Source organism: Apteryx rowi, unplaced genomic scaffold (assembly GCF_003343035.1).
Source record: "Apteryx rowi isolate R43461 unplaced genomic scaffold, aptRow1 scaffold_10, whole genome shotgun sequence".
NCBI classification, from domain to species: domain Eukaryota; kingdom Metazoa; phylum Chordata; class Aves; order Apterygiformes; family Apterygidae; genus Apteryx; species Apteryx rowi.
The window spans coordinates 5,432,508-5,458,913 of NW_020447197.1; the positions used below are offsets into that span (position 1 = coordinate 5,432,508).

Genomic DNA, 26,406 nt, shown 5'->3' on the forward strand with positions numbered 1-26,406 from the left:
GTATCTATGTTGGTCTGAAGTGAATGCATGCCAGAAAAAACCATAAGTAAAACTAAAGCTCAGCCAATATGCATTTGTTCCCATAGAATTCAAAAGACAAAACTCCTACTGACTGAGAAGAAACCCACTTATTACCAAAAAGATTGTATTTATGATCTGCTTCAAAGGAGCTCCTCCCCTCTTTTCTCCTATTCTCTTTTACCTTTTAGCAACTTCTGTTCATTTTATATTTTACACAAAGAGGGAAGAAATAATTATATGCCTTTCTGGTGATAACTGGTACTTCTCCTCCCTCCTGCAAATGGGAATGGCAACTAATTTCCTTGCTAATATTTACTTGTGGTGTGTGTCATTCTCTCCTCTGTCAGTTTATTCTCAATAAGAAGTTAGGGAACAAAAAGGATTATGTTCCATTAGACATTTATTTATGAACTGAACATTTTTCAACACTTGAAATTAAGGTTTTTATAAGAAAGGTCATTCTAGATCACTGAATTGAGATATTGCAAAGTTTGAGTTAGCAAAGTAGAACAACTACTTGAGGGGGGGGGGAATATGTCCACATGAATGATGTGACTGTTTCAATTAATTTACTTCAGCCATATATATATAGCTGTTCTACACTGACTAGTTTCAAATATTCATACGATCAAATTTTATTGGCATCAACACTTATGGAAAGTGAATTGCGGGGTCACATGCAGAAGCATTCATAAAAGCAACATTTTCAAATCACATGTGAGAGATTCACACARAATTCCACCACAGTTAACTTATAGAATAAAATCCACTAGGCTTAATTTCTTCCATTAACTTTGATGGAACACCATATCGCAGTCCGTTTACTACAAGAACAGGACAAGATTACATTTTCCAGATATAATTCTTCATCCAACTCTAAATTATCATTAAGGTTTGCCATTTGCATTATTCAGAGCTGCACACATTCTGCTCCTGTCTCATTGATCACGTCAGCCTTTGGACTGTAAAAAGTTTAGGAATTATGGATTTGCAAAATTTTTTTGCTTTACAATTCACTAGAACAAGAAACAGCTGTTGACATGTACACAATTTTATTTTAAGGACACAGCAACCACAATTACAGAAACAGACCATTATTTTAATATTGTAAACTTTCCTCCAGAAACTGACTTGCAATTTAAACCACAGTTAAACCTGAAAGGTTTATCTTTAATGGTATCTTTTTTTTTTTAAACAGTATCTTGGGGAAAAACACAGCAAACCTTAAATATATTAACTTCAAAACTTCATGTGCTTATTTCCTATTTCCTTTTTTTGGTAGCTGGTGGTAGTTAAAGCTCTTCAAAGTCATGGCCACTAGCATTCATTGCTTCAGGGTGCATCACCCTTCCCATGAATAAGACAGTACCTGTGGCAAAAGAAAAGGGTGGGGGGAAGGGAAGAAGTCAGAATCAAAAGAAAAAGTTGAGGTTATAAGATGATGAATACCAACATTAAAACCTAGAAGGTATGGTGCACAAATTTTATGGGAACTTAGGGGGGTGGGAGGGTGTACATGTGTATGAGAGAGAGAGAGAAGAGGTACAATACAGACAAGAACAGTGAAGTCCTCTACATGTAAGGGCCTCTTAGCTTATTCTAAGGGCTTGATTCAAAGCCCACTAGAAATCAAAGCAAAGGTTCACTTCTATTTCAGTGGCTCTGGTAAAGGCCTGTGGAAATACTGCCACTGCGGCAAAGCAGGCAGTTCAGTTAGTGTCAGCTTCTGGGCTGGAGGTTTCCAAAGGTGTGCAGATCTATTCAGAGTAATTTTCTTGATCACTCCATACCCTCACATCCCTGAGCTGCTGAACAATGCTCCTCGCAATTAACAGTGAGCCACAGAAGCCAACACGCAAACATTATTTGATACATGCTTGTTCAGATTTACTCCCAACTGGAACACACAATCCACAGCAAGAAATACTGCTCCCTCGAGTTATTTAATCACCATTTACAGCTCACATTTTTCATACACTTTCACCTAACCTGAACAATCATGAGCACTTAGAATACTCTTGAGAATAAGAGTAAAAATCATGGATTTCCATACATCTTTTCAAAAGGTTTCTAACCTTAGGTTTCTAAATAGTAGCGTGCTTTCTGGCTTTAAATACAACTGTTGGCTATACATGCAACAACAATGCCTGTAAAACATTAAGAACTGCCCCAAGGCTATGAACCTCTACTCTCTTCCAATTTAAAACCTTTCTTACTGGGAGACAGGGCAATTGTACAGGGGAAAGAACTGACTCCACCTGCATTTTTGCCTAACTACATGACTACAACAGCAAGGCTTCTCAAATTTTCGTCATTAGGGGCAACAGTTATGACAGAAATTGTAAGTGCTTGTATGACATCCTGCACACAAGGCACCCAACCTGGTTAGAATGTAGGCATTACTGCAATCTAAATGGTTTAAACATTGCATTTGAGATGCCCATCATAAGCATCAACAAAACCCCTGCAAACTGGAACTACTGATATTTGCTTGTAAAACAGACAAAATACCAGAACACACAGATCCATCAAATAGTCTAAGTTGCTGTGTAGTAATGTTCTATTTGTCATCCAGTCACATCCACATCATTAGGAAAAACAAATTACAAATATGAAACCAAAGAATTACTTAATCATTGCCCATTTTGCTAGTGAGTGCTGTTCTCATCCCTTGCCTGCCACAAATGCTTCAACAGCACAACAGAATTATTCACAGCTGTAATATCTGTCCATTATGTAAATTATTTGGTACTGCAAACATCTTGCTGGTCTTACTACAGCCTAGCTCAATGATTATGGTTATTCAGGAGAGTAACAATGTTTTTTGAAGGAAAACAACTTATCAGTGAATTTTTCTTCCCCTGGATTTTTAATCAAAAAAATTATGAATATTTTTCAGGATGATGGGAAATTTGGGTGTCTGTCTTGGTGAAAYGTTAAGGGGACATAGAAAGAGATTTGTTGGAAAGAGTCAGTCGTAATACCAGGCATTTCAAGACAGATTAAGGAAAATTTATACTACAAGACCAGTTCACTGATCATAATATGCAGTTTTCTCTTGCACGCCTCTGATGATGGACTGTGAAAAATGTAGACGAGAGTCACAGAATCTCACCTGTTCTTCTGTTTCTGACCAAAAAGAAAAAAGGATGATCAACTATAACTTGGGGATACAGCACTGCCATTCTGCTAATGGCGATCATTCCTAAAGGAGAAAGAACATTGGCAACTTGTTAAACATCACTGCATCTTTTTCACATTCTCCTGCTCTTCATGGGAAATGCTTGCGAAGCTCAGACACTGAAGCCCCGCACTCCAGCGCTGAGTGTCACCAAGAAGTACCATGAACAACCTAACTGAAAATGAAAGGGACCTACAAAGTAACTGCATGCCTATTTATGCTTTGAGAATGATTAACAGAGAGTGGCACAATTTATTTCCAACAGTTTATAAATTATAAGATGCAGAACCTTAAGGGGAGTTATGATGCCTGCTCACTTTTTATAAAGTACATTATGTTAGATAGCACTGCTGACCTGTTTTAAACAGCTCCAGGGCTGCATTTGATAGTAAGAAGTAACCCTTAACTAGAGTAAGCAATACCTAAACAGGCTGATCTTGCAGCTTTTAGTTTCACTTGAGTACTTAAATAACGAAGAGGTTGAAGGTAAAACTAACTAGCAGTCAGGCAGAATTTGGCTCTTCATTATTTTTATTTTATTTGTAGATGCATGGATTTCTCCAGGTTGTTATTATTCCCAATATGTCATTTTCTTTTATATTTTTACTGCACTGTCAACAAAAACTCATGCATGTCAGTAATCTCTGTCCATACTAACATTACATTCCAACAGTTACTGGTATTATTCATGATGATGGAAATTGTTTTTCCTTTCCTTAAGGGCTGGTACAAGCACTGGTACAATTAGTAATCACCTAATAATCCCTATTGGCAATTAATTTAACTTATTTTCAGGAAGAACATGTGACAACTGAGTAATCAACCATCTGGCCTTGTAGCATTAATACTGGCAAACTAACCTTTTATTTATTACCTCCCACCTTACATCTCTCTGTACAAGCTTATTAAAATGCAATGGCAACAACTCTCAGCTCCTTCTAGCTATTCTGGAGCAAAGGCATCAGACTGCCTCAATTAGCAGATCATCACCCCAAATTACCAATGCTTCAGTGCCAGAAAGTGTAAATTGCAGTTTGTACTGGCCTGACACTTGGAAATAAAATAAGGAAGAGGAGCTTTTCCACAAGATGCTCAAAATGCTTTGTGAAACGTACCATGTTATGAAAATGCTAACATTTTCCATTTCCAGAATTCTCTTCAGAAAAGCAGTATACTAGCTGTGCTTTGTCTTCATGCTACATGCTACTCAGCTTTCCTGGCTTTGCATCAAGCCAGCTTTAAAATATTAATTAACCAGACATTTGATTTAGTTCTGCTTTTCAGTCAGCTACCTGAGGCAGCAGCAGCTTCTGATCCTTCCTCGTTAACTTCTAGGAATGCCTTGTGAAATGCCATTCCAAGGTAAAGCTCTTTGTTATCTGGAGAGGAAAAGGAAACATTTCAAGTGGCTCAGGAGTAGGAATGAAGTATTTAAAAATACACCAACACAAAAACCCAACTACCATCCACCTCCTGTACCAAGTAGAGGCAGGATAAAAGCTTTGTGCACACAAGTTACATGAAAATATTTTCTGCCTATGAAGTAGTAGCACCATTTACCTTGTTTATATTTGTAGTGCTCTCCTATGCTATTAGTATTATAACAGCATTGTACTACCTAGAGCTCCTGTGTACCACACTCAGCATAAACAATAAATGACAGTTCTTGCACCAAAGAATTTAAATTCAACAGTTTGGGAGAAAAAGGATTATGACACTATAGGGTAAATGCTTATTAACAGGAAGAATTTTACTTATTTCTGTATTAGGTGCAATGTAGACTTCATCTGGGAAAAAAAGGTATTTTCTTTGCTCTCACCATTTTATATAAAAGCAGCTGAAGATAAATGAATGAAGTGAATGAATCTCTTTATATGTAAAGTTAATGTTGTTACCCGGTGTTCAGGCACCCTTCTCCATTTGTTCTGTTTTGTAATTGTCAAGTTAGGACTGAAGACAATATTTCAAACTTATGCGCAAACTCTTGTCATTATTATATGTCTTTCCTTTATGCCTTTCACTGTGGATAAGGTGAGGCTTATCTGAGCATGCTGTTTTTCTCAATTAGCTTCTACGAATCTGAATTTTCATAGGAGCCAAAAGGATTTGATTGCTATCATCCCAGAAAAGCCCCACAGAGATTTGTCATCAGAATTTAAGTCTTCTGCAAGACCCTAGCCTAGATACCCATTAATGTGTAGGAGTAATCTGTGGTTTACTTTTAATGTTCATGACTTTGTTAGCATCACATTTCATTTGTCACTACACTCCATATGTTTGCAAACTCCCACTCAGAGATGCCAACCGGTTGCTTGGCAAGTCTCATTTTAAAAAAAAAAGTGTGCGGGTTTATTGGCTTTTCTGGCTTAAGTTATCCCAGAAAAATTATACCTACCTCAGTCAAGACTTCTAAGAACTATTTACTGGGATGGTCCTCTTCCCATTACTTTACATTGTGAAAGTCAGTCATTAAGATTACTTCATTACTCACCGAAATGCAGGTCACCTTGAGATTAAAAGCAGTTGCCATTTAAGGCATTATACAACAGTATGAAATACTATAATCATTTGACAGAAAAGGGGAGATTTAGCCAAGTAGACTCAAACTTGCTCAAGGGCAAGTCTCAAGTAGTATCAAAATACTCAAGCAGCAAGTTTACACACTACGTAAACTCTAAAATCCCAAATACTGGAAGCTGTGTCAAGATTTGTTTCTTCCTAAATTTCATGTTTGATTATTTTGAATACCTGATGGAATCAGAGATACACAAATCGAGCCTRCCAGAAAGTTTTTTTTTCTTAAAGTGAGAGTTAGAATATATGCAACTATACAGGCAAATAGAAATGTTCCCTCAGTTTCCCCACTCACCTGTGTTAACTGACAACTTAATTTCCTCAAACAAGCCGCATCTAAAAACGTACATCTGGATTAGTACTTTCTCTTTGGTTACTCACAATCCAGATATTCCAGAAGGTAAAACTGACACTTCTATTTCCATTTTTCAAACTGAATGCAAAAAGTATAAAAATCTGAATACTGAAGAATAAACCAATAATTCTGCAATTTGATTTATATCCACTAAATCCCCATAGAATTTCACTGAAGTCAACAATCTATGCCTGGATCTGATTACAGGATTATGGCCTTTGTTGAAATTGCAGAAGGTTTTCCTTGACAATAATCCAAAGGCAACAGCAACAGGAAAGCAGGAGGAGAATATTTTTAAACACAACAGAATTCTCAAAAATCTCCCTATATTTTCTTTTGCAATTTGTATCTTCCTAAATTAAATGCAAATATTTGAAAAAAATGTTTCTATCTGGACATCTATTTTTTTTTAAGGTTTCATGGATTGCCAAATTTTCCAGAGGGTAGACAATGAAGCACGTACAAACTTCTGGCTTTAACCCCCCCATTACCTGACATACCATGCACATATTTTCAAAAGCTAGCTTTCACCATTTGTCTTCACTTATGCAACATGGTATTTTGATTGTGTGGTACAACTATAAAAAAATATAAAGCTTTAAACAAATCATTAATCACATGGATTGAAACAAGTTCCAATCTTTCTGCTAACCTTTTGACTTCAGAATTACTCACTGATATTTAGGCCTCTTTTATACAGAGTGAAGAATCAAACACTCCCTTTGTGGTTCAGTCTCCCCTGTGTGTTTTCTGTTAATCTGGACACTTTTCTCATTTAAATATTTTTCAGTACATGGACCTCAAGTTACTATACAGCTTACTTTCCTTTAGGGTGACAGAGAAACAGGAAGTATTTTTCTTCAGATTATTTTTTTTTTTAAGGAGGGATTTTTCATTTATTCAAATTCTTTTCACATTATCTAACTCCATCTTTTCCCACAGTTTTACTGGAAAAGTGCAAGCAGCAAAACAGGATAAACTACATGATAAACTACAAATGGTATTTCAAATACGGTAAAAGGCAAAGTTACATGAAAAGTGTAAACACTTCTGCTGTAAGGTTTAGAGAAAGGTTCCCTTTCATCATCACTACCTTGAACAAAGCCATACAAACGTGACTGCTTCCAGAAACAGACAATTAAGAACAGCTGATTCCCATCACCTAAGGGTCTATCTGGCCAATTAAGCCATAGAGCAGAAACACATACAGAGAGGTGTATAAATGTAAGTTATAAAACCAATCACAGTAAGCCCACGCTGGCACACACCTTTAGAGAGCCATCTAGGAGCTTGACTGGTCTGCTACACTTTGGGTCTAAACAGACTATACTAAATACACTGCTTGTGTGGCTTCTTACGCAGAAAGGAAACAACTTCTCAGGCTCAACTACCTTTTGCTTTAGTTCTATACGGGTATTAAAAGCATAAACCTGTCATTTCCATCTGAATTTCTAAATGCATTGGATATTTCAACTTCTGAAGTATTAACAACCAATTTAAAAAGACACAGCATATATGACAATTCACCTTTATCATAGAACTTTTTCTTTCATGTGCTGCTTCTATACAGAAGGTATCTGGGGAGATGACTAGTTGTACAACAGTTTAAGGCTCTTAATGCTGCCAACAAAAAGCTTCTAGAGACAAAAGATGACAACCCACTGGTGGTGTGAATCCCATTTGCTGTCAAGGCACTCAGGCCACATTGTTCTGTAATATGGATCTTGCATAATACTGTGATACTTGCATAATATTCCATTTTCTCTACAGTACTGATAAGCTCCAATTTTAAAATGCTCAGAGTGAAGTTTGCCAGGTAAAGTATCCTCCCAAGAGATTCCTCCCCTGCCCCAACTGCTCCTACAGTGAGCATACACATAGGTCATTCAAGAATCCCTATGTATCAAAAATTTACTAGCAGGGTTTTTTGTTTGAGTAACTCTAAGAGCTTTTTTGTTATCTTTACATGATTTTAAGACTTCCTCATATATCTTTAAAAGASAAGACAAGAGCCTCTTACCAGACATTGCAGTAAGGTCAGCATTACTGCTGAATAATTCTGTAATCCCAAGACCTTTCATGACACCCTTCAGATCAATTTCTTGTTCTACTGTGAACCTGGAGAGCATAACAGAAAATTGCAAAAAGCCAAGAATGCAAGCAATATTTATTGTTATCAGAAGATTAAAATTTCTAGATAATGACAACTGAAATACTGAGGTAAATAATATAAAGTAGCAGTATAACATACTGACTCTTTCTGTAAAAATGCTTATAAACTCATTCACTGTCACAGCTAGTTTTTTTTCTAATGCAGAAGCAATCAAAGATATACTAATGGTATGTACAATCCCTGACCATAAAATGCTAGTAAAACAGTTATGTAGTAGCTGATGTAAATGTTTACTTTTAATAAGAAAGGGTTAATATAAAAACTGAATTAATTGTACACATACTAGAATGAAATATCAAGCAAGTCAAAAGACAGCACAAGCTCCATAGATAGCTGTTGGCAAAGAAAGAGTAGGAAACTACAGATATTCCACTTTTATTTAAAAAGTATAAGCAAAGAACGGCAGTTACGAACAATAATACAAAGTAGTTCTGACTTAGCATCTAATTAATCTGGTGGCAAAATTCTCATTGGGTTTTGACTGTGAGTAGAGAACAAGGAAAACAAATAGTTGTTGGTGCAAGGGCACCTGTGACTAAAACCTGGCACAATTTCAGGATTAGCTTGCCAACCCATGCTCTGTACCATGCTACTATGCTGGAAGGACAAATCAAGATCTGTCCTGAGGGCAAAATTTCGTGCAAAAGCATGTTTAATTTACAACAACTTCTTCTAAAAGATTCTAAAAGTTATGTCTGGTGTTAGTAAGACAAACAAGACAGGTCCCTTCTGCATAGGCAGACACAGACCTGGGCAGCTGGAGAAACACCATGCAGTACATCAAAGTAATAAGAATAGTAACCCTGGCCAGAATAAAAGTGCCAGAAGTCTATTGACAGACATAAAAGGCTAATTATAAATGTTTGTACAATTAAGGTGTCTCTGTGGAATGACCAGACAAATTACGAATGACTTCAATTATGCTGACAAATGACCAGTTATAACAACTATACAAGATATATAGTCCATACGGTTTTGTTACAGTTTCTCCAGCAAACCATTGACTGCAATTAGACTGCAGTCCTTGTCAAAGGGCCTTATCTGTCCTCAAAACAATTAAAATAAAATGTGCTGCTGTGAAATTTCTTGTAATTGAAGTTCTTCCCATGGTTAAGCTTCCTTGACTATAGGGAGGAACAGGTTCTTTTTAGTAGAAAGTATAGCACAGAACTCCAAGCAGAGAGCAGCTGATGAAGAGCAGAGATGATACCTTTGCATGTACAAATCTAGGCAGCTTAAAAAGAACAATCTGGACATCAGTGGACAACTGGATAAGAGTCAAATGGAACTTCCTCACTTACAACATTCACACAGAATGAGAAAAATTCAAAACAACCTACATTCATAATGAATTTAGAAGTGCTACTGGAAGCCAAAATGCATCATGAAATAGATATTAGTTATTACCCAGAAAATTTTATCCAGGTTAAAATAAGGTCTGCAGACAGTTCAGGAATGACAAATTACTGGTGACATCGCAAGTGTTCATGAACCCTGTCCAGATGAATTCCAGGCTATGCCTGGAATGAAAAAGCAAGAACTGACTCTTGTGATCTTACTGGTTTTGGCCGTTATCAGAAAAACCAGAAGAGACCAATATAGATTTATGTATGAGAGGAAGCTCTTCATGGTATTCTCGCATATTCCATATCATATCAGCCAGCATGGCAGCATTTGTTAAAAACAAAACAAATACACATAGCATAATCTTACCAAGTGACATGCAGGTGGAGGAACATACAAGATGACCTGAAAATTGCTGATGGGATTTTGGGAAAGGGAAGCGTGTCCTACTAGCTTTCTTCTCCAAGAGGAATCAGCATCTGCTTTCCCCTTAGAATGTTGTGGGCACTGGTCAAAAACTACAGGCAGGGAGCTCTTAAGACCTTCTGCACAATTTTAGCTTTCAGCTAAGAGACAAATCTACAAGTTGCTTATTCGTTCAAGTTTCCCACTGGCTTCCAGGCTCCAAAACAAGAGACGAAGTTTTGTTCTCATTGCACACAATGTAAAACAGATCTGGAATTACTTTACAGAATTCAGTAAATCCCTAAAGAAGAGATGAACTGAGACTTGACTCCTGATGACAGAGTTAATGGATTTAAACAGTACAGAGGTTCTCTCTGTGCTCTTGCACTGCAGTGAATAAATCCAGAAATATTTCCTTCTATAGTAAAACAATATAATATTTTTCAAAACACAAATCCAACTGTACCTACCTTACAAACATGCAGAAATGGTAAATTAATGCTAAAATGCATTTTACAAAGTTTTCCAAGTGGTGCATTTTTCTCTTTTGGGGTTTTAGTTCACTACAGTTAACATTAAATGTATCAAGCTTTCTACATACCATAACCTAGCTGTTAACTAGCAATATCAAACCAGACAGGGATTCCAGGATAGGACAGTAGCAAGAACCCATATGAAAACCAAAATTTGAGGTCACAAACAAGAAAAAACCTGCAAAAGAGCACTTTTATGACTGCAGAGAATCACTATAGGATATAAATGGAAATTAGGTGGGTTTAAATCTCCAGACCACTGGGCAGCAAGCACTCGTCTGCTAAGTGACAAATAATGACCCAGAAACCCAGAAGGTAAGAACACAACACAAAAAGAGATGCTTTTGCATGCTAATCAAGGAAGAAGTTTGGGAAAGCTTTTTGAAAAAAGATAAACAAACCCCCAAAGCCCTAGCTGAATATGCAGCTAAAAGAAAATACAAACAAGTTGATCAGCTGTACTGCTAAAGAATACCTACATGGAGGATAGCATTAACTACTGGAAAGAGGCTATTAGCCCTGACTGAAATCTCTGGAAAGGCAAATAAGCAGATGACTGAAGCTCCCTACAATATCTATAGAAATGAGTACCTCCTTTTTTCAGTCTATGAAGTAGACTGAAAATATCATATCAACTATATAATACCTAACTGCTGCTTTAAAGAAATAAAACTGATTACTTCCCTTCTTTCCTTTTAGTTTTGCCACATGGTAAAAACTCACTCAAAATAAACTGTCGTCAATATGGTATCTCTCCTCCTTTCTCACATGCACTGAAGAGCAGTGAAAGTTACAGATAAGCTATTATTGTTGATATTTCACATATTTTATCTGACATCTGAACTAACCTCCTTTGAAAATAAGGCTGCTTTAAACACTGAACTGTAATTTCAGGCTATGCAAACTCAGGTTAGCATACTGTATCAGTTACACTCCAATCATATTTGGATTTCTTTGCATTCCTTATAACCAGTGATGTAGTTATTCAAAACTGAAGTTGACAGCCTAGAACACAGAAGAGACCCATTTAATGTTACTTCCCAAGTCAGGTATTTGCTGTACTTCCAGACTTTGAAATGCTGAGCTACATGATACCAGTCCTAACACATGGTTATTTGCAGTGTCTGCTCATATAAAGAATCAGGTGGCCAGATCAATTTTTTCCCAACAATCTTTTAGGTGCATCTGATGCTAAAAATGTTTGTTTGTAATGTCTCTTTACTTCCCAAACATGAAATGAGGTCCAAAAAGCTGAACAACAATACTTCCCTTGATTTCAACTGTTTGGACCTTTCCCATACAAACTGGAGGGTTGAATGAGACACTTAGTTTCCCAAACTAATTCTACTTCCTAACAAACAGTCCTCCTGAGAGTTTAGCAGAAAAGGATGAGCTTCTCATGAAATTTTAAAGTTATAGAAGCATTAGATTCAAGTGATGCATTTATGTCATAGACAGAGTCTCCTTAGTTATGTATCTTAAATTTCAGATTTTGTATATAGGAACAACCATTATACAAGATCAGGGCATCTTTCTTCTGTGTTGGACTATTAAGATAGATAAAGGATGGCTTGATCTTGTATAATGCTGTGCAACCCTTCTGAGATGTTAAATTTTTAGAGAAGTCCTCAGAAGCTCAGGATCCACAGAATCAAATATACTTTCTACTTACACAACAAAAGTGAAGCGAAGACTAGTGTGATTCATCCCAAAGGCTATAGCCTTTCACGAACTACTAAAACTTCTGAATGAGAGAAAGCAAGAAACTCCAGGTTCTCAAATTGGTTCTAGCACACTACATTCTGCAGAACAAAAAGCAAGCAAAGGAACGGCTGCCCTTCTTAGAACCTAGGGTCAAACACATTCCTGCTTGAAGGACAGGCCCTCAGCATCTGTACCAGTATTTTAACCTAGCGAGCAGCCTACGATACAAAGCTGACATCAATTCCAACAGTTTATCTGGAATTTCAGCTAGGACTTCCTGAGGCGCTAAAACTAACTTGCATTATCCAATAGCCTGAAAGAGATACACAGCTGCTCTGACGACCAAGGCCAGGTCATGGCTCTTTCTATAGCAAGGTCCTTGTCTTCCAGGTTAATTATGGGCTGCAGAAACTGGCTGCTAAGCRTGCTTTTCAGCAAAACAGTTCTGTGCCTCTTCCCTGATTGTATCTCAATAACAATCAGAACTGGCCTATTCCTCATGAGATGGGAACTCAAAAGAGCATGTTGAAAAAAGAGAATGTTCGCTCTTTTTTGGAGGGAAGAGAAAACAGCTTCTAGCAAAAGCAACTTATCTTTTTAGTACGGTCTGAGGCATTTTAAGATGTTTCATTTTAGAAATCCAGGCATACTGGAACAATCCTTAAGAAGAACTGTGAAGACTGTAGCACTGTTATTAGGTAGCTCTTCCTTCCGTGCTCTTGAAATAAATTACGTTTGGGATCCAGCTTTGTAAATTAGATTCATGGTCTGTTTCACTTCTATGTAAAAAGTGGATTAAAATGTTGATCACTTTAGTCTGGGTTAAGCTGGAAACAATGATTTGAAAATGAAAACGAGAAAGTATAATTTAACAATTCAGTACAAATCTCTCCTTTGCTATTAAGGGAAGTAATACACAATTTCATTTGCACACAGATAACAGACAGAAATTGGAAAGTTGTGATTAACTCCGCTTTCGCTAGTCATTCATGCCCTATTACAAATGTGTAAGTTTAAAAAATGTTCACTTTATAATTGGATAGCATCTTTCAGGATATAAAAATTTAATTTTATTCCACTGCTGCTTTTAATTTCTCAGTGGACAGTGCCTGCAGGCCACATTTCATAACATGTCTTTCTGAGTCAGAGTATAAAATATTTATGAAGTGTTTGTTTAGAGCACTGAAAATCCCACAGATCACCTCTGAATCCTAATGGAAATCCAACACCCTAGCAGCATGCAATTAATCTTTGGAATTTGATAAGGAAGTTATATTACCATATTACTGTATGGAATTTCAAGCTCACGCTAGCTATCATTTAAAATCTGAAAGTACAGATGAGTTGTACCTCTTTTGCTTATAGCTTTAATTCACTAACATTTACCAAGTTCTTTGAGATTCTTAGATGAGAGCGACAGACATTAAGACTAGTCTGAGGAAGGAGGTATTGGGCACAGAAGACAGACACAAAACCTAGGTCCCACAAACTCATGTCCGAGATCCTGGCTTCAAGGAATCCTGGAGTCCCTGCTTTTGGTTAAAAAAGCAAACAAACCCCCAAACTACCTGTAAAAATAAAACTCAAGCTCAGTATCATTAGTATGTTTACAATGGTATTCATGTATTTAACTTTATATACCTAAGCTTCCTAAATTTAGAAGCTAGTTTTCATAATTCCCTTTATAATCAACAGAGAGAGACTTCTGCTGTGAATCACACACTCCTCTAGCATTCCACTGAGAGAAGATGTCTAACTTCAGCATGCCATACAGACACTGTGAAATACTCCAGATTTATAAGAGAGTTTTAAAGATAAAAATTATAAAAGAGAAGCTTGAGGAATGGAGGAATTCTCATATTCTCATATTTAATTCATTTAGTAACATCTAGACTGTCTGCAGACATGGATAGATGTTACCTGGGAGAAGCGCCCCTTGCATCTTAGCAGAATGTTAATACCAAACCTCCTTGGGCCTGAAATTTCAAGGGAGGGAAAAACAAAAGAGAAAAAGAGGGTAGGCTCAATTTTTACAAAATCTGCAGTGTAGTTCTTTGCTCTCTGTGCTTCTTCAAAGGAATAGCTAGTTAAAAATTGTAACTCCTATTGTCAACTATATGGAGCAGAGAAAAATAAAGAGCCCAAAACATTGCTGTTCCCTCACTGCTCTGACTCCAAACACCACAACTTTAAAGGAAGTGGGATTCAATCTCAAGTTGGAATGATGTGGCATGCCAACAGCACCAGTTCATCTCAATCTAATTTACTCCTGCTAGCCTTGGCTTATCGTGCTCACAGCTGCAGTTAGCTTCTTGAAAGTGGTCCTTACATTGGAAGGAAAGTCAAACTGTAAGGACTCTTGTCCTGCTCTTTGTATGTGAAATATAACAAACTCAAATCCTCAAATCCCCTGAAGAAAAAACAAAAAAGCTGTTTTAATGAGTAAAAGGATTCACTACTAGTATTTTTTCTATTGCCATGTACTGCTGCATAATGCCACAGAAAGTAGAATAAGTAGAATGAACTACATTAAAATTGTGTTATATTGTTACGTAAACACTTCAGTGAAATCATTATGAATCACTCAAAGGTTATCATGATCCAACTACACATTTGAGACATTTAGCAGTAAGCACCTCTATTACTATGTCAAGTATAGGGCCAGCATGAAAAAAGAATATTTGAAGGCAGATAAAATAGAATTCTGTGAAAAATAACTAAGCGGTATATTTGAATAAACATGCATGCCACTGAGCACATTGAGTTTATGTGCCCACAAATGAGTGGACAGAAGTCCCATCCCATTCTGATGGGAACGTCTTGTTATTCTATTACTCCTCTGAGGAAAAAGAGAGAAAACTATTTATTACAGCTGCAAAAAAAGGCAGACAAACTAACTGGAATTACTTCTCAACATTCAACCATTTGTGTCTACATAGATGCATACCATTAGGACTTTTAAATTAGCAACAAATAGAAATCTAATTAGTACGTAAATGAAACATTTTAGCTTTTGTTAGTTCTCAGACTTGCAATATTTTTATGGCTCCTTTCTAAACAGAATTATTCATAACGAGCTCCACAAAATGAAGTAAGTCATCATTCAGAGTGATTATATTCCTCCTTTCTGGGGCTTACAGCTGAAAGAGACAAATGCAACATTCATCTCTTGCTCAGCCAACTAGCAGATCACAGCGCCTGCCTCCTGGGCTTTCTTCTCAAAGCAGCTTGCTTTTGGTTGCTACATAACCACAGATCTGATCAAGCTGTTCAAGTTTTATCTGCTGTGCTACTCCGATCACGCTGAATGCAAACAGTCTTTCCCCTTCTTTTGACTTGGGAACATGATCTCACCTTGGTAGATATACTTCCACTTTTTGTTTTTTCACAGAGTTAGCCCACTCATCAATCAACGAGGCTTTGACCAGTGGTTCCAACGTGACCAGTGGAACTTCCTGTCTGGAAAGAACAATCATCATACTAATCTCATCTCCCTCATATGGTATTTCCAGAACTTGGTAGATACCACCCGCTTCATTGGAGCCATCACTGAACTCCCCTACAAAAGAGGAAAAAAGATATCAGAATTATTTTCTTTTGTCTTTCCTAGAGACAGGGGAAAATTAAATAGTTAAAACTATGCAATATTTGCTAGATACTGGAGCTTAAAGTGACCCTCTTTATTCTACCCTGTATAAAATCAATATTGCTTTCTTCACCATAGGGTCTGAGCCTTACATCTGTTTTCCTAAAGCAGGGAAGCTTATGCAATCACACAGATTGTAGGTAATCATACCTCTGAATCTGTTAGCTAACTTCCATCAAGTTAGACAGAAGCCTCAAAGATATTAAAATTCCCAAGAGTTTCATGGAAATGAGCAGCAGAATATTTTCATTCAGGAGAGAGACAGTTTATCAATGATGAGACTGAGGGAAAGGCTGTCAATGCTAGACCCTGTAGAACCCGTATTGGAGGTTCAACCTCAAGTTAAAGAAAACAAGCATCATTAATTCTGCTGTTCATAGAACCGCTATTTCTCTTCTCTAAGGTTGTTAAAACAGCATGAACAGGGGCAGAGACATTTACAAACAGCACTCAATATATAGCAAAGCACAAGAAAACATTTTAGTGAGAACCAGGAATAGCTCTAGAAATGTAAAGAGGTTGGAAATAATGGTCAAACATTCTAAAATTCAGCATGTGGCACCAAACACATACCTAAAAAATAATCAAGAAAGAGGTCATTATGAATTATGAAAAGGTCACTATTCAGAATAACACATTATGAAAAGACATCAAATCAGAATCCCTTCATTGGGCAGTCAAACACCACATTTAGAATTACAGGTGGAAGAATACACAACAATACAAATGAATATTACTGCAACAATGCTATTAAGGAAAGAATTACTAGCTTTAAATTGCTAAAGCTCCAACTCACCATAGTAAAACTCTCCTTGCTGGTACATCATTGGAATCTGCACTTCACTTTCATCATCTTTAGTGAAAGAAAAAGTTCTTGTATTTTCAGGTCTGAACTGTGATTTCCAATTACCCTTAAAGTAGATTGCATTGATTAGAGCCAAATGAGTAAGAGCACCAAAATCCCTTGACGACACAAAATCTTTGATCATATCTTGTGGGTGGAGGGGAGGGAGGAAAAAAAAAAGAGAGAGACTGTCAGTCAGCATGTCAAATTGAACATTAAATCAAAACCTAAGACAGCTTGGAAAATGCAAGAAAATAAAAAGCTGTGCTAACATATAATTTCCAATTCAGATGTTCCATTAAATCCCAAATTAAGCTGCCAGTGTTTTGCAAACCTAAATCACAGCGTAGGTACGTAAATCCTTCCATCAAGCATATGTCAGTCAACTGTTTCTTCATCACTGCTTGAATATACACCACAATGAAATCTGAAGTGGAAATGGGGTCAAAGAATGTTTATACTGGTGCTATAATACAGTTCAGTGTTATCCTCTAGAGGTCAAGACTCCTACATACTTTGGTTCCAAACCAAAGCAGCACTTAAATGGTGCTTAAAGTGTGTAAGCATATCCATTGAAACTTCAGCAGCACCTGGGCCAATTTGGAAGTGTTCAGTTTCTAATCAAATAGCATCCCACTGACTCCAAAGAAAGGACTAATCATAAAGAATGCAAGTTCTCTGCATTTGTTCCACTGACATTTGGTCTTGGAAAACAAAAGAGAAAAGACATCTTGCATATGCTCTGCTCATGGGAGGTTCGTTAGCTGAGCACAGCAGCTGCTTTGCTCCTAGTCCTAAATAAATCATTTATATGAGAATACGTTATAAGCTATCTGCTTTAGCTCATCATAAACAGCTTGCTTTTCAGCAAAATAACTGAGTTTGGCAAATTTGATACACTGACCAAATTTGCCACTTTTCTTGAAGAATTACAGCCTACTTCAGGTGGCTTGCTTTCTTGCTCACTTCTATTTTTAACTGACATTGCAGTGCAAGGTGTTAAAATAAATTCATTCCTCACTCTGATTATTACTTCTTAATCCATGGCTTAAAATACAAATTAATTCTGCTTTCTGGAGCTACACATGACATCTGCCAGCTGGTGCGAAACTTGTGTATCATAGGGGCAGTATTTGTTTTAGGCACGACTATCTCTACTTATACTTCATTTTAACTGAAAGGACATTCTTGGAAATGAAATGTCACCCATGCTTACACACTCGCTCCCTATCGTTGGAGGGAGGGGGAAAAAAAAAAAAAGAGAAAAGGAAGAAACCAAGGTGGTATACACTTCCAGTTTTTCCTTTTTCATTTGGTGCATCATATTCCCTTACATTTCTCAGCCACATCTTGTTAACAAATGTATGTTAAGAATTTTTCTGGCCAGAGAAACCTTGGACAGCTATGTTTTCTACTTTGAACCTCCCCATCATGCTTAACACACTGGAACTAGAAGCCTGTCTGTCTTCTATCCCTTTCCTAATGAGAAAAGTAGTCTCCTCCTCTGTCAGCAGAGCTAGCAGGCAGGCAGGACAAAACGATTTCTAGTGTTAAGAAACTAGGCTGAGGGGCTGTTACCATCACAACCTAATGCTACGAGACCCCCAGCTGTCTTTGTTGGCTCTACAGTTCCTGCCAGGGTGATGGTTATGAGCTTGGTCAGCACACGCAGCAGGTATTAAGCAAGGGATCTGATCTTGCTGTTCTTTCTAAAAGAAAGAGAATTTTAAGTTTCCCTCAGACATGCACCATGTTTCTCCATGAAAACATTGTGCAATCTGCTGCATGACTTGCACTCTCTCTATTTCTGTAGCCTTAGATAAAGGGCAGAATTTATTATGGATATAATAGGTTCCATTTTCCTTGGAAAAACAAGATGATTTTCAAAACTGAATAAAAGCACTACATGAGCTTTTTACTTCAGTGCCGTAAGTTTCCATAAAGTATTAGGGATTCTTAAATGTTCAGACAACACAGTGATGTGTCAGTTCCTTAAAGGAGATTCTAATCTTATCTTTAGATTTACAATGGTACAAATTATGTTAGAACTGGTCCTCTGTTGTTGAACTACTCTTTAAAACATCAACCTCCACAGAGTGTGCCAGATGATCTTGAACAAGATTATGCTTTGATCCCTACAAGGGGGCAGTAACTTCACTCCCATACCTTGATTCTACATGTAATCAGAGAACACCACATGCTTGTGATTCCACATGTGAAGCAAGCACTATACATCATGCAGGTCTGAGTAAATACATTTACATAAGTAGTTTTACACTTGCACCTTTCCCCTGCTACAAATTGTTGTTAATCTTCCTGAAATCAAATACTCTCCCTGCATGCTATCTGGTTCATTTGAGTTGTTTCCTCACGTCAGAAGAGATTCGCTTACAGGGTCTGATTTTGTGCTTATCAAAATTGTCTTTTGTATTCCTTAGTATTCTATTTCTTAGTACCTTGCGCCTATGAGCTCCTGAGAAAGACAACTAGGGACCCTCCACACACCTAGAACACAGGCCAATAATCTCTTCATATAAAGTTTTTCTGCAGGTAACAGCACTTATCTATTTATTTCTAATAAATAAATATCTAGATCAGTATTAGAATACTGTTAAAATACCTACTATTAAAATATCATTCACCTTCAATAAATGTTACAGGTACTTCAAGATAGCAACACAGAGGAAGATACATGCTGGCAGATACATGTGCTTTAGTAACAGTAAGTACTACCTAAAGACAGATCATCCCTGCACAGGAAAAATAATTCCACAAAGAACTGATATTAGAATTCCTTTTACGGGAGGAGATACTTTAGTCTTAAAGTGAACAGATAACAGTCAAGGCAATAACTCTACAAAATTATCCAACTTGGAAACACAAACACTGCAGAAGTACATAAAAGAACCACATGGACTTACTATTTGTATGATTCTCCACCCACTTATTGATGTGGGTGGCTACAGCCACACTTTGACTGAAATCTACGTTCTCTACTTCAGCTTTAAAGTATTTTTTCACCAACTGCAAAAACTTGTCACTGACATGAAATCCATTCTGCACATAGAGGGAGTTAGCAATATTCAGAACATAATGACTTTCTTCAGTAGTTGCCATATCAGAAAGGTCCTTCAAGAATGCAAACTCCTCACCTGCAGAAAGAAAGAAAATAGATTCAGGGAGAAAACATTTCAGAAAATAAAATTATTCTGCGTTTTCCTCCAGAAATTCACAAAGCTCCTGGGGGTGCAGGGGAAGGGCAGATGTTCATCTTTTAAATGTTTGTTTTACATTTGACCTAGCACCTTGTTTTTCTTTTTAACTTTTTTTTTTTTTTTAATCCAGTAATGACCAGCGCAGGCAGCCTTACTGACTGGAAGTTGTCCAAACCTTCAGATCTGAATGAAGGCAGATCATCATGTTATTCAGATCTTATTTTTTCTACTACCTACAATAAGCATAATTAACAAGTCATTTGGACCCCATCACATACAGAGCTGCCAATGGTATTCCTTTCAACACCAGAAGAGCAATTTAAAAGGATTATTCTTACATCACGCTTTTATGCTTTATCATCACAAATCCTTAATGGAATGTTTGTTACATCCAAAAAGCCCATTTTTTAGGGCCCTGGCAAAGAACAATGAGTTTTAAGTTTCGAAGTAAGGACCTCAGAAGAACAGAATCATTTGTTTGGGTTAATGAGGAATTCTGACAGTGACAGCATCACAGAAAAAAAGCTCTAGAAACCTAAACTGCTCCTAAAGCAAAAAGCTGATGAGACTCAAAGTATTCTGCTTTAAGACAGAAAGCTTGTACTGTTGCATGGTCCACCTGAAGCTGAAATTTCCAGGTAAATTTTAAAAAGTAACTTAAAAGTTGAGCAAAATGATATATTCCGAGCCAAAATCATTGGAGTACTTTCACTGAGTATCGCTCATGAAAGAGCTGTGAATGGCCCAGCTTAAGTCAACTGCATACCATCTTCAGTTATAGTCGGGGGACAACTTGTCAATGTTTTAGAGACAAACCGTAGAACTAAACGTGTGCTGTAATCTTCAGAGGAAGGCACTGTCTGTGTAGTGGTACACTGCACAGTGAACTTGCTGAACACACCTCATTTTAAGCTGTATTCAGAATTCCCTCCCCCAGATCCTTTCACAGAGGACTTAAAAGTCCGGTAAGATAAGTGAATTAGCAGATTTATTCCCAGCTTTCAAACCAATTACTACATCAAAATGTATAAAAATTGCCTCTTAAAAAATTAATTTTTTGCCATTCACTGATCGTTTCCATTTGCAGTCATACTATGGAGTGGCTTGCATTAACAGAGCGTGCTTGCGTTCCACAGTGCAGCACCACATCAGGATGCACGACTTGGATCACCCCATCCCAGAAATGGTATGGTATGGTAGTAATTTTCTCTCTGCAAAAGAAACGCACCCTGTTTCTCAGTAAGGCTAATGGAAACCCACAGGGTATCATCTTGAAACATGCGTCTTGAAACAAGACGCATATATTTCCTAAGTTAGCTGGAATATCTGTTTGCTACACAGTGCAATGCAGACAGAACATTAGAGACACAGAATTTAGGGTAAAGAACGTGCAGATTCTATTAGAAATACAAGAATGCATGGGAAAATTTTGCCCTCAATTACATCCATACAACTACATTAGTTGCATATTTCTTACAGTGAAATTCAGCATTAGAAGAAACGAGGCAAAAGATGAAGTATAAAAACACTTGTTTTTACACCTTACCTCCACATTCTGCCTTTCAATGGTTAATACAACAGCAGTTATACACCTGTCTTCTACAGATTTTAAATACGAATTTCATGACTAATGACACTCAACATTTACCCATCATGTAAGTTTTCATCCCCCCTCCCACTTCAGTCAGTTCTATCAAGGAATGACAAAATTACGTAACATATCTTAGAAGAAATTTTTTTTTGTCAGAGATGCATTATAACATTTCCAATTAAACTACTAAGACATTTTCATGTTTTCTTCTTTGTAATATTGCTTAATTCTATTGTTTTCATTTTCAAGTTTCTTTATAAGCCCTAACAAATGATACTACCAAAAATAATCTTATGACTCTCAGGCAAATGACATGATTATTTTACATACGGAAGCCAAGACTAACAGTTAACTTCAACTGCTTGAGGTTCAGGTGCCCAAGCCAGGGCTGTATGTTAGCATCCCAAATTATGCAGAATCCACTGAAACATGCTTCAGCATGCTCAGGTCAAACAGGATGTCAAGGAGTCTACTGATTAACAACCCAGAGACAGCACTGGGTCATTTCCACGGTTGTTCAGGCATTGCCATCAGTTGCTTTAAGATAAAAAATACCCACAGTAAAACATGATTAAAAGACCTTACCATTTTTTAAGCTGTCAAAACCCAAGGAATGTCGAATTTCTTTCAAGGTGGTTCCATGGGCTCCAAACTCTACCATCCCCATGGCTATTACAATGCTCAAAGGAGAGAAAAGAATATTCTCATCTTCTCTAGCAGCTCGCAGCTGATTGTAAACATTCACAGAAAGCTCAGCAATGGTTTCATCAGGAAAATTTGTACTGAAGGCCTTACTTTGCAAAACAAGCAAAGACAACAGTCCAAGGAAATACATGTCTTGAGATTTTAAGATCTGCAAGATAAAATTTAGAGAAAATAAGTCAGCCTTGCTTAAGAAATAAAAGATTCAGCTCAGGGAAGAAGAAACACAATAGTAAATTGTTTAGCCTTAAATCTATGTGGACAAAAATTCAGTTATGGAGTTCAGTTCATTTATTTGGAGGAGACACTGAAAAACACACCATTCAAACTGAAGTAATGATCTATTTTCAAAAAAGTAACCTATTTCATTATGTGACTTTATCCTTTTGAAACCTACCTACAATAGATTAGCAAAATGCAACTTCTACAGAAAAAGTCTCAAAAGACATAATAATGTCTTTTTTTGTAACAACGGTTCTGGAATTAATATGCGCTTCTGCAGTTCTTCACCAAGGAGACTTAGAGACACACATTTCTTATATTTGACCTTCCAGTAAGATGCAACTTATCCATTTAAGTCACCAAAAGCCCCAAACTGGTAAAACTATTTTAAGTACTGTAAGAGCTTGCTGACACTCATGACAAAGGAAGTATACCATGATGCTGCTCGGTTACAAAACATGACAAACAGTCAAAAAAAGTCTTTGAAAGAAAAATAAGTCAAACATGCCTCATTTACCAAACGAAATACCTTTGGTTAGTAAATAACAGTGAAAAGTTGGCTAGTTACTTAACTAAGGGACCACACCTGCTCCGGGATCTTTAGAGGAGAGTTAAGGTTATTGTATACACCAGTGAGAAAGTTTCACAACAGAGAAAACAAGAAAGGGATCTAAATAGAGAAATAGAGGGTTAGTACTAATGCTCTTCACTAATCCACCTTCCAGCTTTGCTAAAAAGCTTCAGTGAACAACAGGTCCCAAGCTACCTGCTTGCCTAATCACACAACAGCTGATGTTATTAAAACTCCAGCTTCTGCAGCAATCTACATACATCTCCATCCCTCCAGTTTTCCTTTAAACCTCCTGTTACCTTGGCACCTCACATACTACTTCCAAGTGTTTGGGGTCAGCAATGCCAAGCCAACATGGCTTACATTTCAGCTCCTTCTCTTAGACACTTAGGGTATCTCTAACACATAACGCAGCAAAGACTCCTGAATTAGTGGTCTAGAGAATGCATGATTAAACAACTTTGGTCCAGAATAAATGTTTGCATGCTGCTGTGCCTGTCTACAGCACTTACCGACATGGACCATATTTGTGTGAATGTGCCTGATTGAAGTCAATCAGCATGAGCCAGCCCAAGTGCCTCTGCCTTAGGCTTTCCAGCTTTTTTTGTTTCTAGAGTTACCATGGATTTCTATATACCTGACATACAGACCCTTAGTAAGCTTTATACAACATTTATTTTATGCATTTCATCTTCAAAGCACTATGTAGCATTATCTAATTAACTCACACAACACCAAATGATACATAATTTAAGTATTATTACTCACATTTTATAGCTGAGGAAGCTTAAAAAGCAACAGGGTCCATGTACGTGTTTTGGCAGTAACTTTGATGCAGTCACTGTTTAAGATTCTTCCTGTCTCCTAGCCACAGATCAGCTTTTTGTTCATTTTTTCAGTGAGAAATTGAAACAGCTGAATGGGTGCAGAAACCACAAAAGCATCAGGGGAAAAGGACAGGTCCTTACTGAGGTGTGGTAGCCAGGGCCTTGTTTTACCCCTTCCCCCCCATCTCCTTTCTGATGACTGCTTGTGTGTGTATTTGGCTGTGTGAAATACGCCCCATTCCTCAATCCCAGTAAGCACTCCCCTACGCTGGCATCACGCCATCTCTCTGGACTACCTGCAAATCTTTACTTGATTCTTAGCAAGATATCAAAAATCTCCACTGAAGTCTTACTCTGCTTACCATCAACTTAAGAATGACACAGAATAAATCACCTAGACCTAAAGTACTAGCTTCAAATTTTGCTTTTTCCTTAATAACTATATACTTCAGCATAATTATAAAACTACCTAACATTTCACTATCTCCCAATGGAACACGTTTCAGTCTGTGGCATGACCTTTGCTATTTATTTCATAAAGACTGAGACCATTAACTTTTAATCGTTCAAAACAGCATAAATGTATCACAAGCACTCATTACTTTTCTTAATAGCTATAAGTATTTTTTACCTGTCCACTTAAAAATTACTGGCTTAAGGATATTAAGATTTCTGTGACCGTAGATTGACTTCCCTGTTTCCTTTGCAGTTCTGGACATTCTAGATTTCCTTATTAAAAAGAAATAGAGCAAGCATCTCTCCTAACACTACAAACATAAGGGACCGCATTCAGCACATTACTGTGATATACAGAATCCTGCTATTAGCCTCTCTTTCTGAAAGCTGCACAAACAGAAGGAAAGATGCTTATAAACACCTCGCAGCCTGAACAAAAAGAGCTCAAAAAAACTGTGAGGAAAGAAGCTTCATAAGTGATATTTTACACATGAGGAACAGACTAAACGATATATATATAAAGTCTTGCAGGAAGTCTATGGCAGTGTCATAAACAGAGCTCCAAGAATAGCTAAGCAGAAGCTTATTTTTCTTTTATTAGGGATGAGCTCAAAGTACCATCATGGCTTTTAAACTGCCCTACAAATTCAGAGAAATTCACATGCTAATGTGAGCAAACAACCTGCGTTGCTGAACACGGATGTAGTTAAAAAATAGCTTAGAATTTTCCCTGTGTCAAGCCCCTAGCACAGAACTGTTCCAGCTTGGAGTGAGAGAAGGTTACAACAGACATCAGAATCTTCCATTTCAAAAAAGGAAATTCCTCCAAAGCCTTTTTGTTGCAGAGGCAGCTATTCAGCACACCCTCACTGGATGCTGTCTGTCATATGCGCTATTGCTAGACATTTAAACAAATTGGGGGGGGGGGGAAACACATCTTAGTGAGGTGCTCACCAAGTCAGACTATTTCGATGCTAATATCTGGCATCAGATAAAGCTAAAAAAGCCCAAATCATATACAAATTGAAGATTTTCTTCCTGACTAGTCTCCTGAAAAGCTCCTCATATGAAATAATTTGAAGTATTTTTAGTTCAGTTATTTGGTTGGACAGAAGATAGAATAGGTACATATACAGARACAAAAGAGATCTATACTGTTTATTTATCAAGCTTTTTGTTGCATGCTTGAATAAAGCTATCACCAGTTTTTAAGTGAGACTTTAATTAAGGGAAATGTTCTTTGAGGCAAAAAGCACCAAGTTGGAGCTTAGTTTTTAAAATACATGTTTAAAACACATTGATGTCAATGCATAAAGTTAAACTGTGCTGAATCCAAATTCCAAGTATGAATGAACAAAAGCCAAACAGTTAAGATTTTCCCTCCTCCTTCCATATCATTTCTAGTTTAGAGAAAGTCATAGCACGGTTCCATACATATACGTGCAGGAAAAAGGGAGGGAGTCAGGGAGGTGGGAATGAGCAGGCAGGTGTAGGCAGAGGATGGAACAATTGCTTCCGGTGGCAGTGCTAGCTTACAATATTTGTGAAGCTATGGCTTTTTCACAGCATATGAACAGGAGTACAAACTAAGGGAAGATGTTCTAAAGCAGACTGAATGGCTGTGGGAGAAGGCTACAGAACAGCATTCTGATCAAGCCTTGCAAGCCAATGTGAAAAAGATTACCATTTTTACATTTTATTCTTACCTGTACAAGCTGAGAGGTTTGGGGTAAATTCTTCAATTCAATTGTTTTTGTACTTCTGGAAAAAGCTTTTCTACTGACAATTGGAAATTTAGTTCTAAATTAGCATTCTAGTCATAATGGTTATAGCTTCCCCAATTCCACCTTACTTAAGGCTATATTACTGTCTGGTTTTATGCTTTCTCATGCCTCTTCATGCAGGTCTTGATCCGATGAACAGATGAGCACTTATCAGGGTGCAGCACGTTCTCGACTCTTTCTTCACTAAGATTTGACAGCATTGCTTATTTTGCTGGATTGTAACAGTATGGAATTGGAGACCATTTTTTAGAATACACT

At 37.2% G+C, this 26,406-nt stretch overlaps 1 protein-coding gene across 2 annotated transcripts in view; it reads right to left on the reverse strand.

Moving 5' to 3' along the window:
• Positions 1–403: 403 nt before the first annotated feature.
• SERPINI1 (serpin family I member 1) overlaps positions 404–26,406 on the reverse strand; it is a 51,649-nt gene continuing 25,646 nt past the window's right edge. Inside the window, exons 2-9 of one of the 2 annotated variants that reach the window (XM_026061334.1) lie at positions 22,172–22,439; positions 19,702–19,932; positions 16,733–16,927; positions 15,645–15,849; positions 8,152–8,249; positions 4,495–4,581; positions 3,137–3,226; positions 404–1,390 (exon numbers count right to left, since the gene is read on the reverse strand). In XM_026061334.1, coding sequence (XP_025917119.1) covers positions 1,314–1,390; positions 3,137–3,226; positions 4,495–4,581; positions 8,152–8,249; positions 15,645–15,849; positions 16,733–16,927; positions 19,702–19,932; positions 22,172–22,421 — 1,233 coding nt within the window. In that variant the 5' untranslated portion in view covers positions 22,422–22,439 and the 3' untranslated portion in view covers positions 404–1,313. The remainder of the gene's footprint in view (positions 1,391–3,136; positions 3,227–4,494; positions 4,582–8,151; positions 8,250–15,644; positions 15,850–16,732; positions 16,928–19,701; positions 19,933–22,171; positions 22,440–26,406) is intronic. The other variant, XM_026061342.1, reaches the window with a different exon arrangement.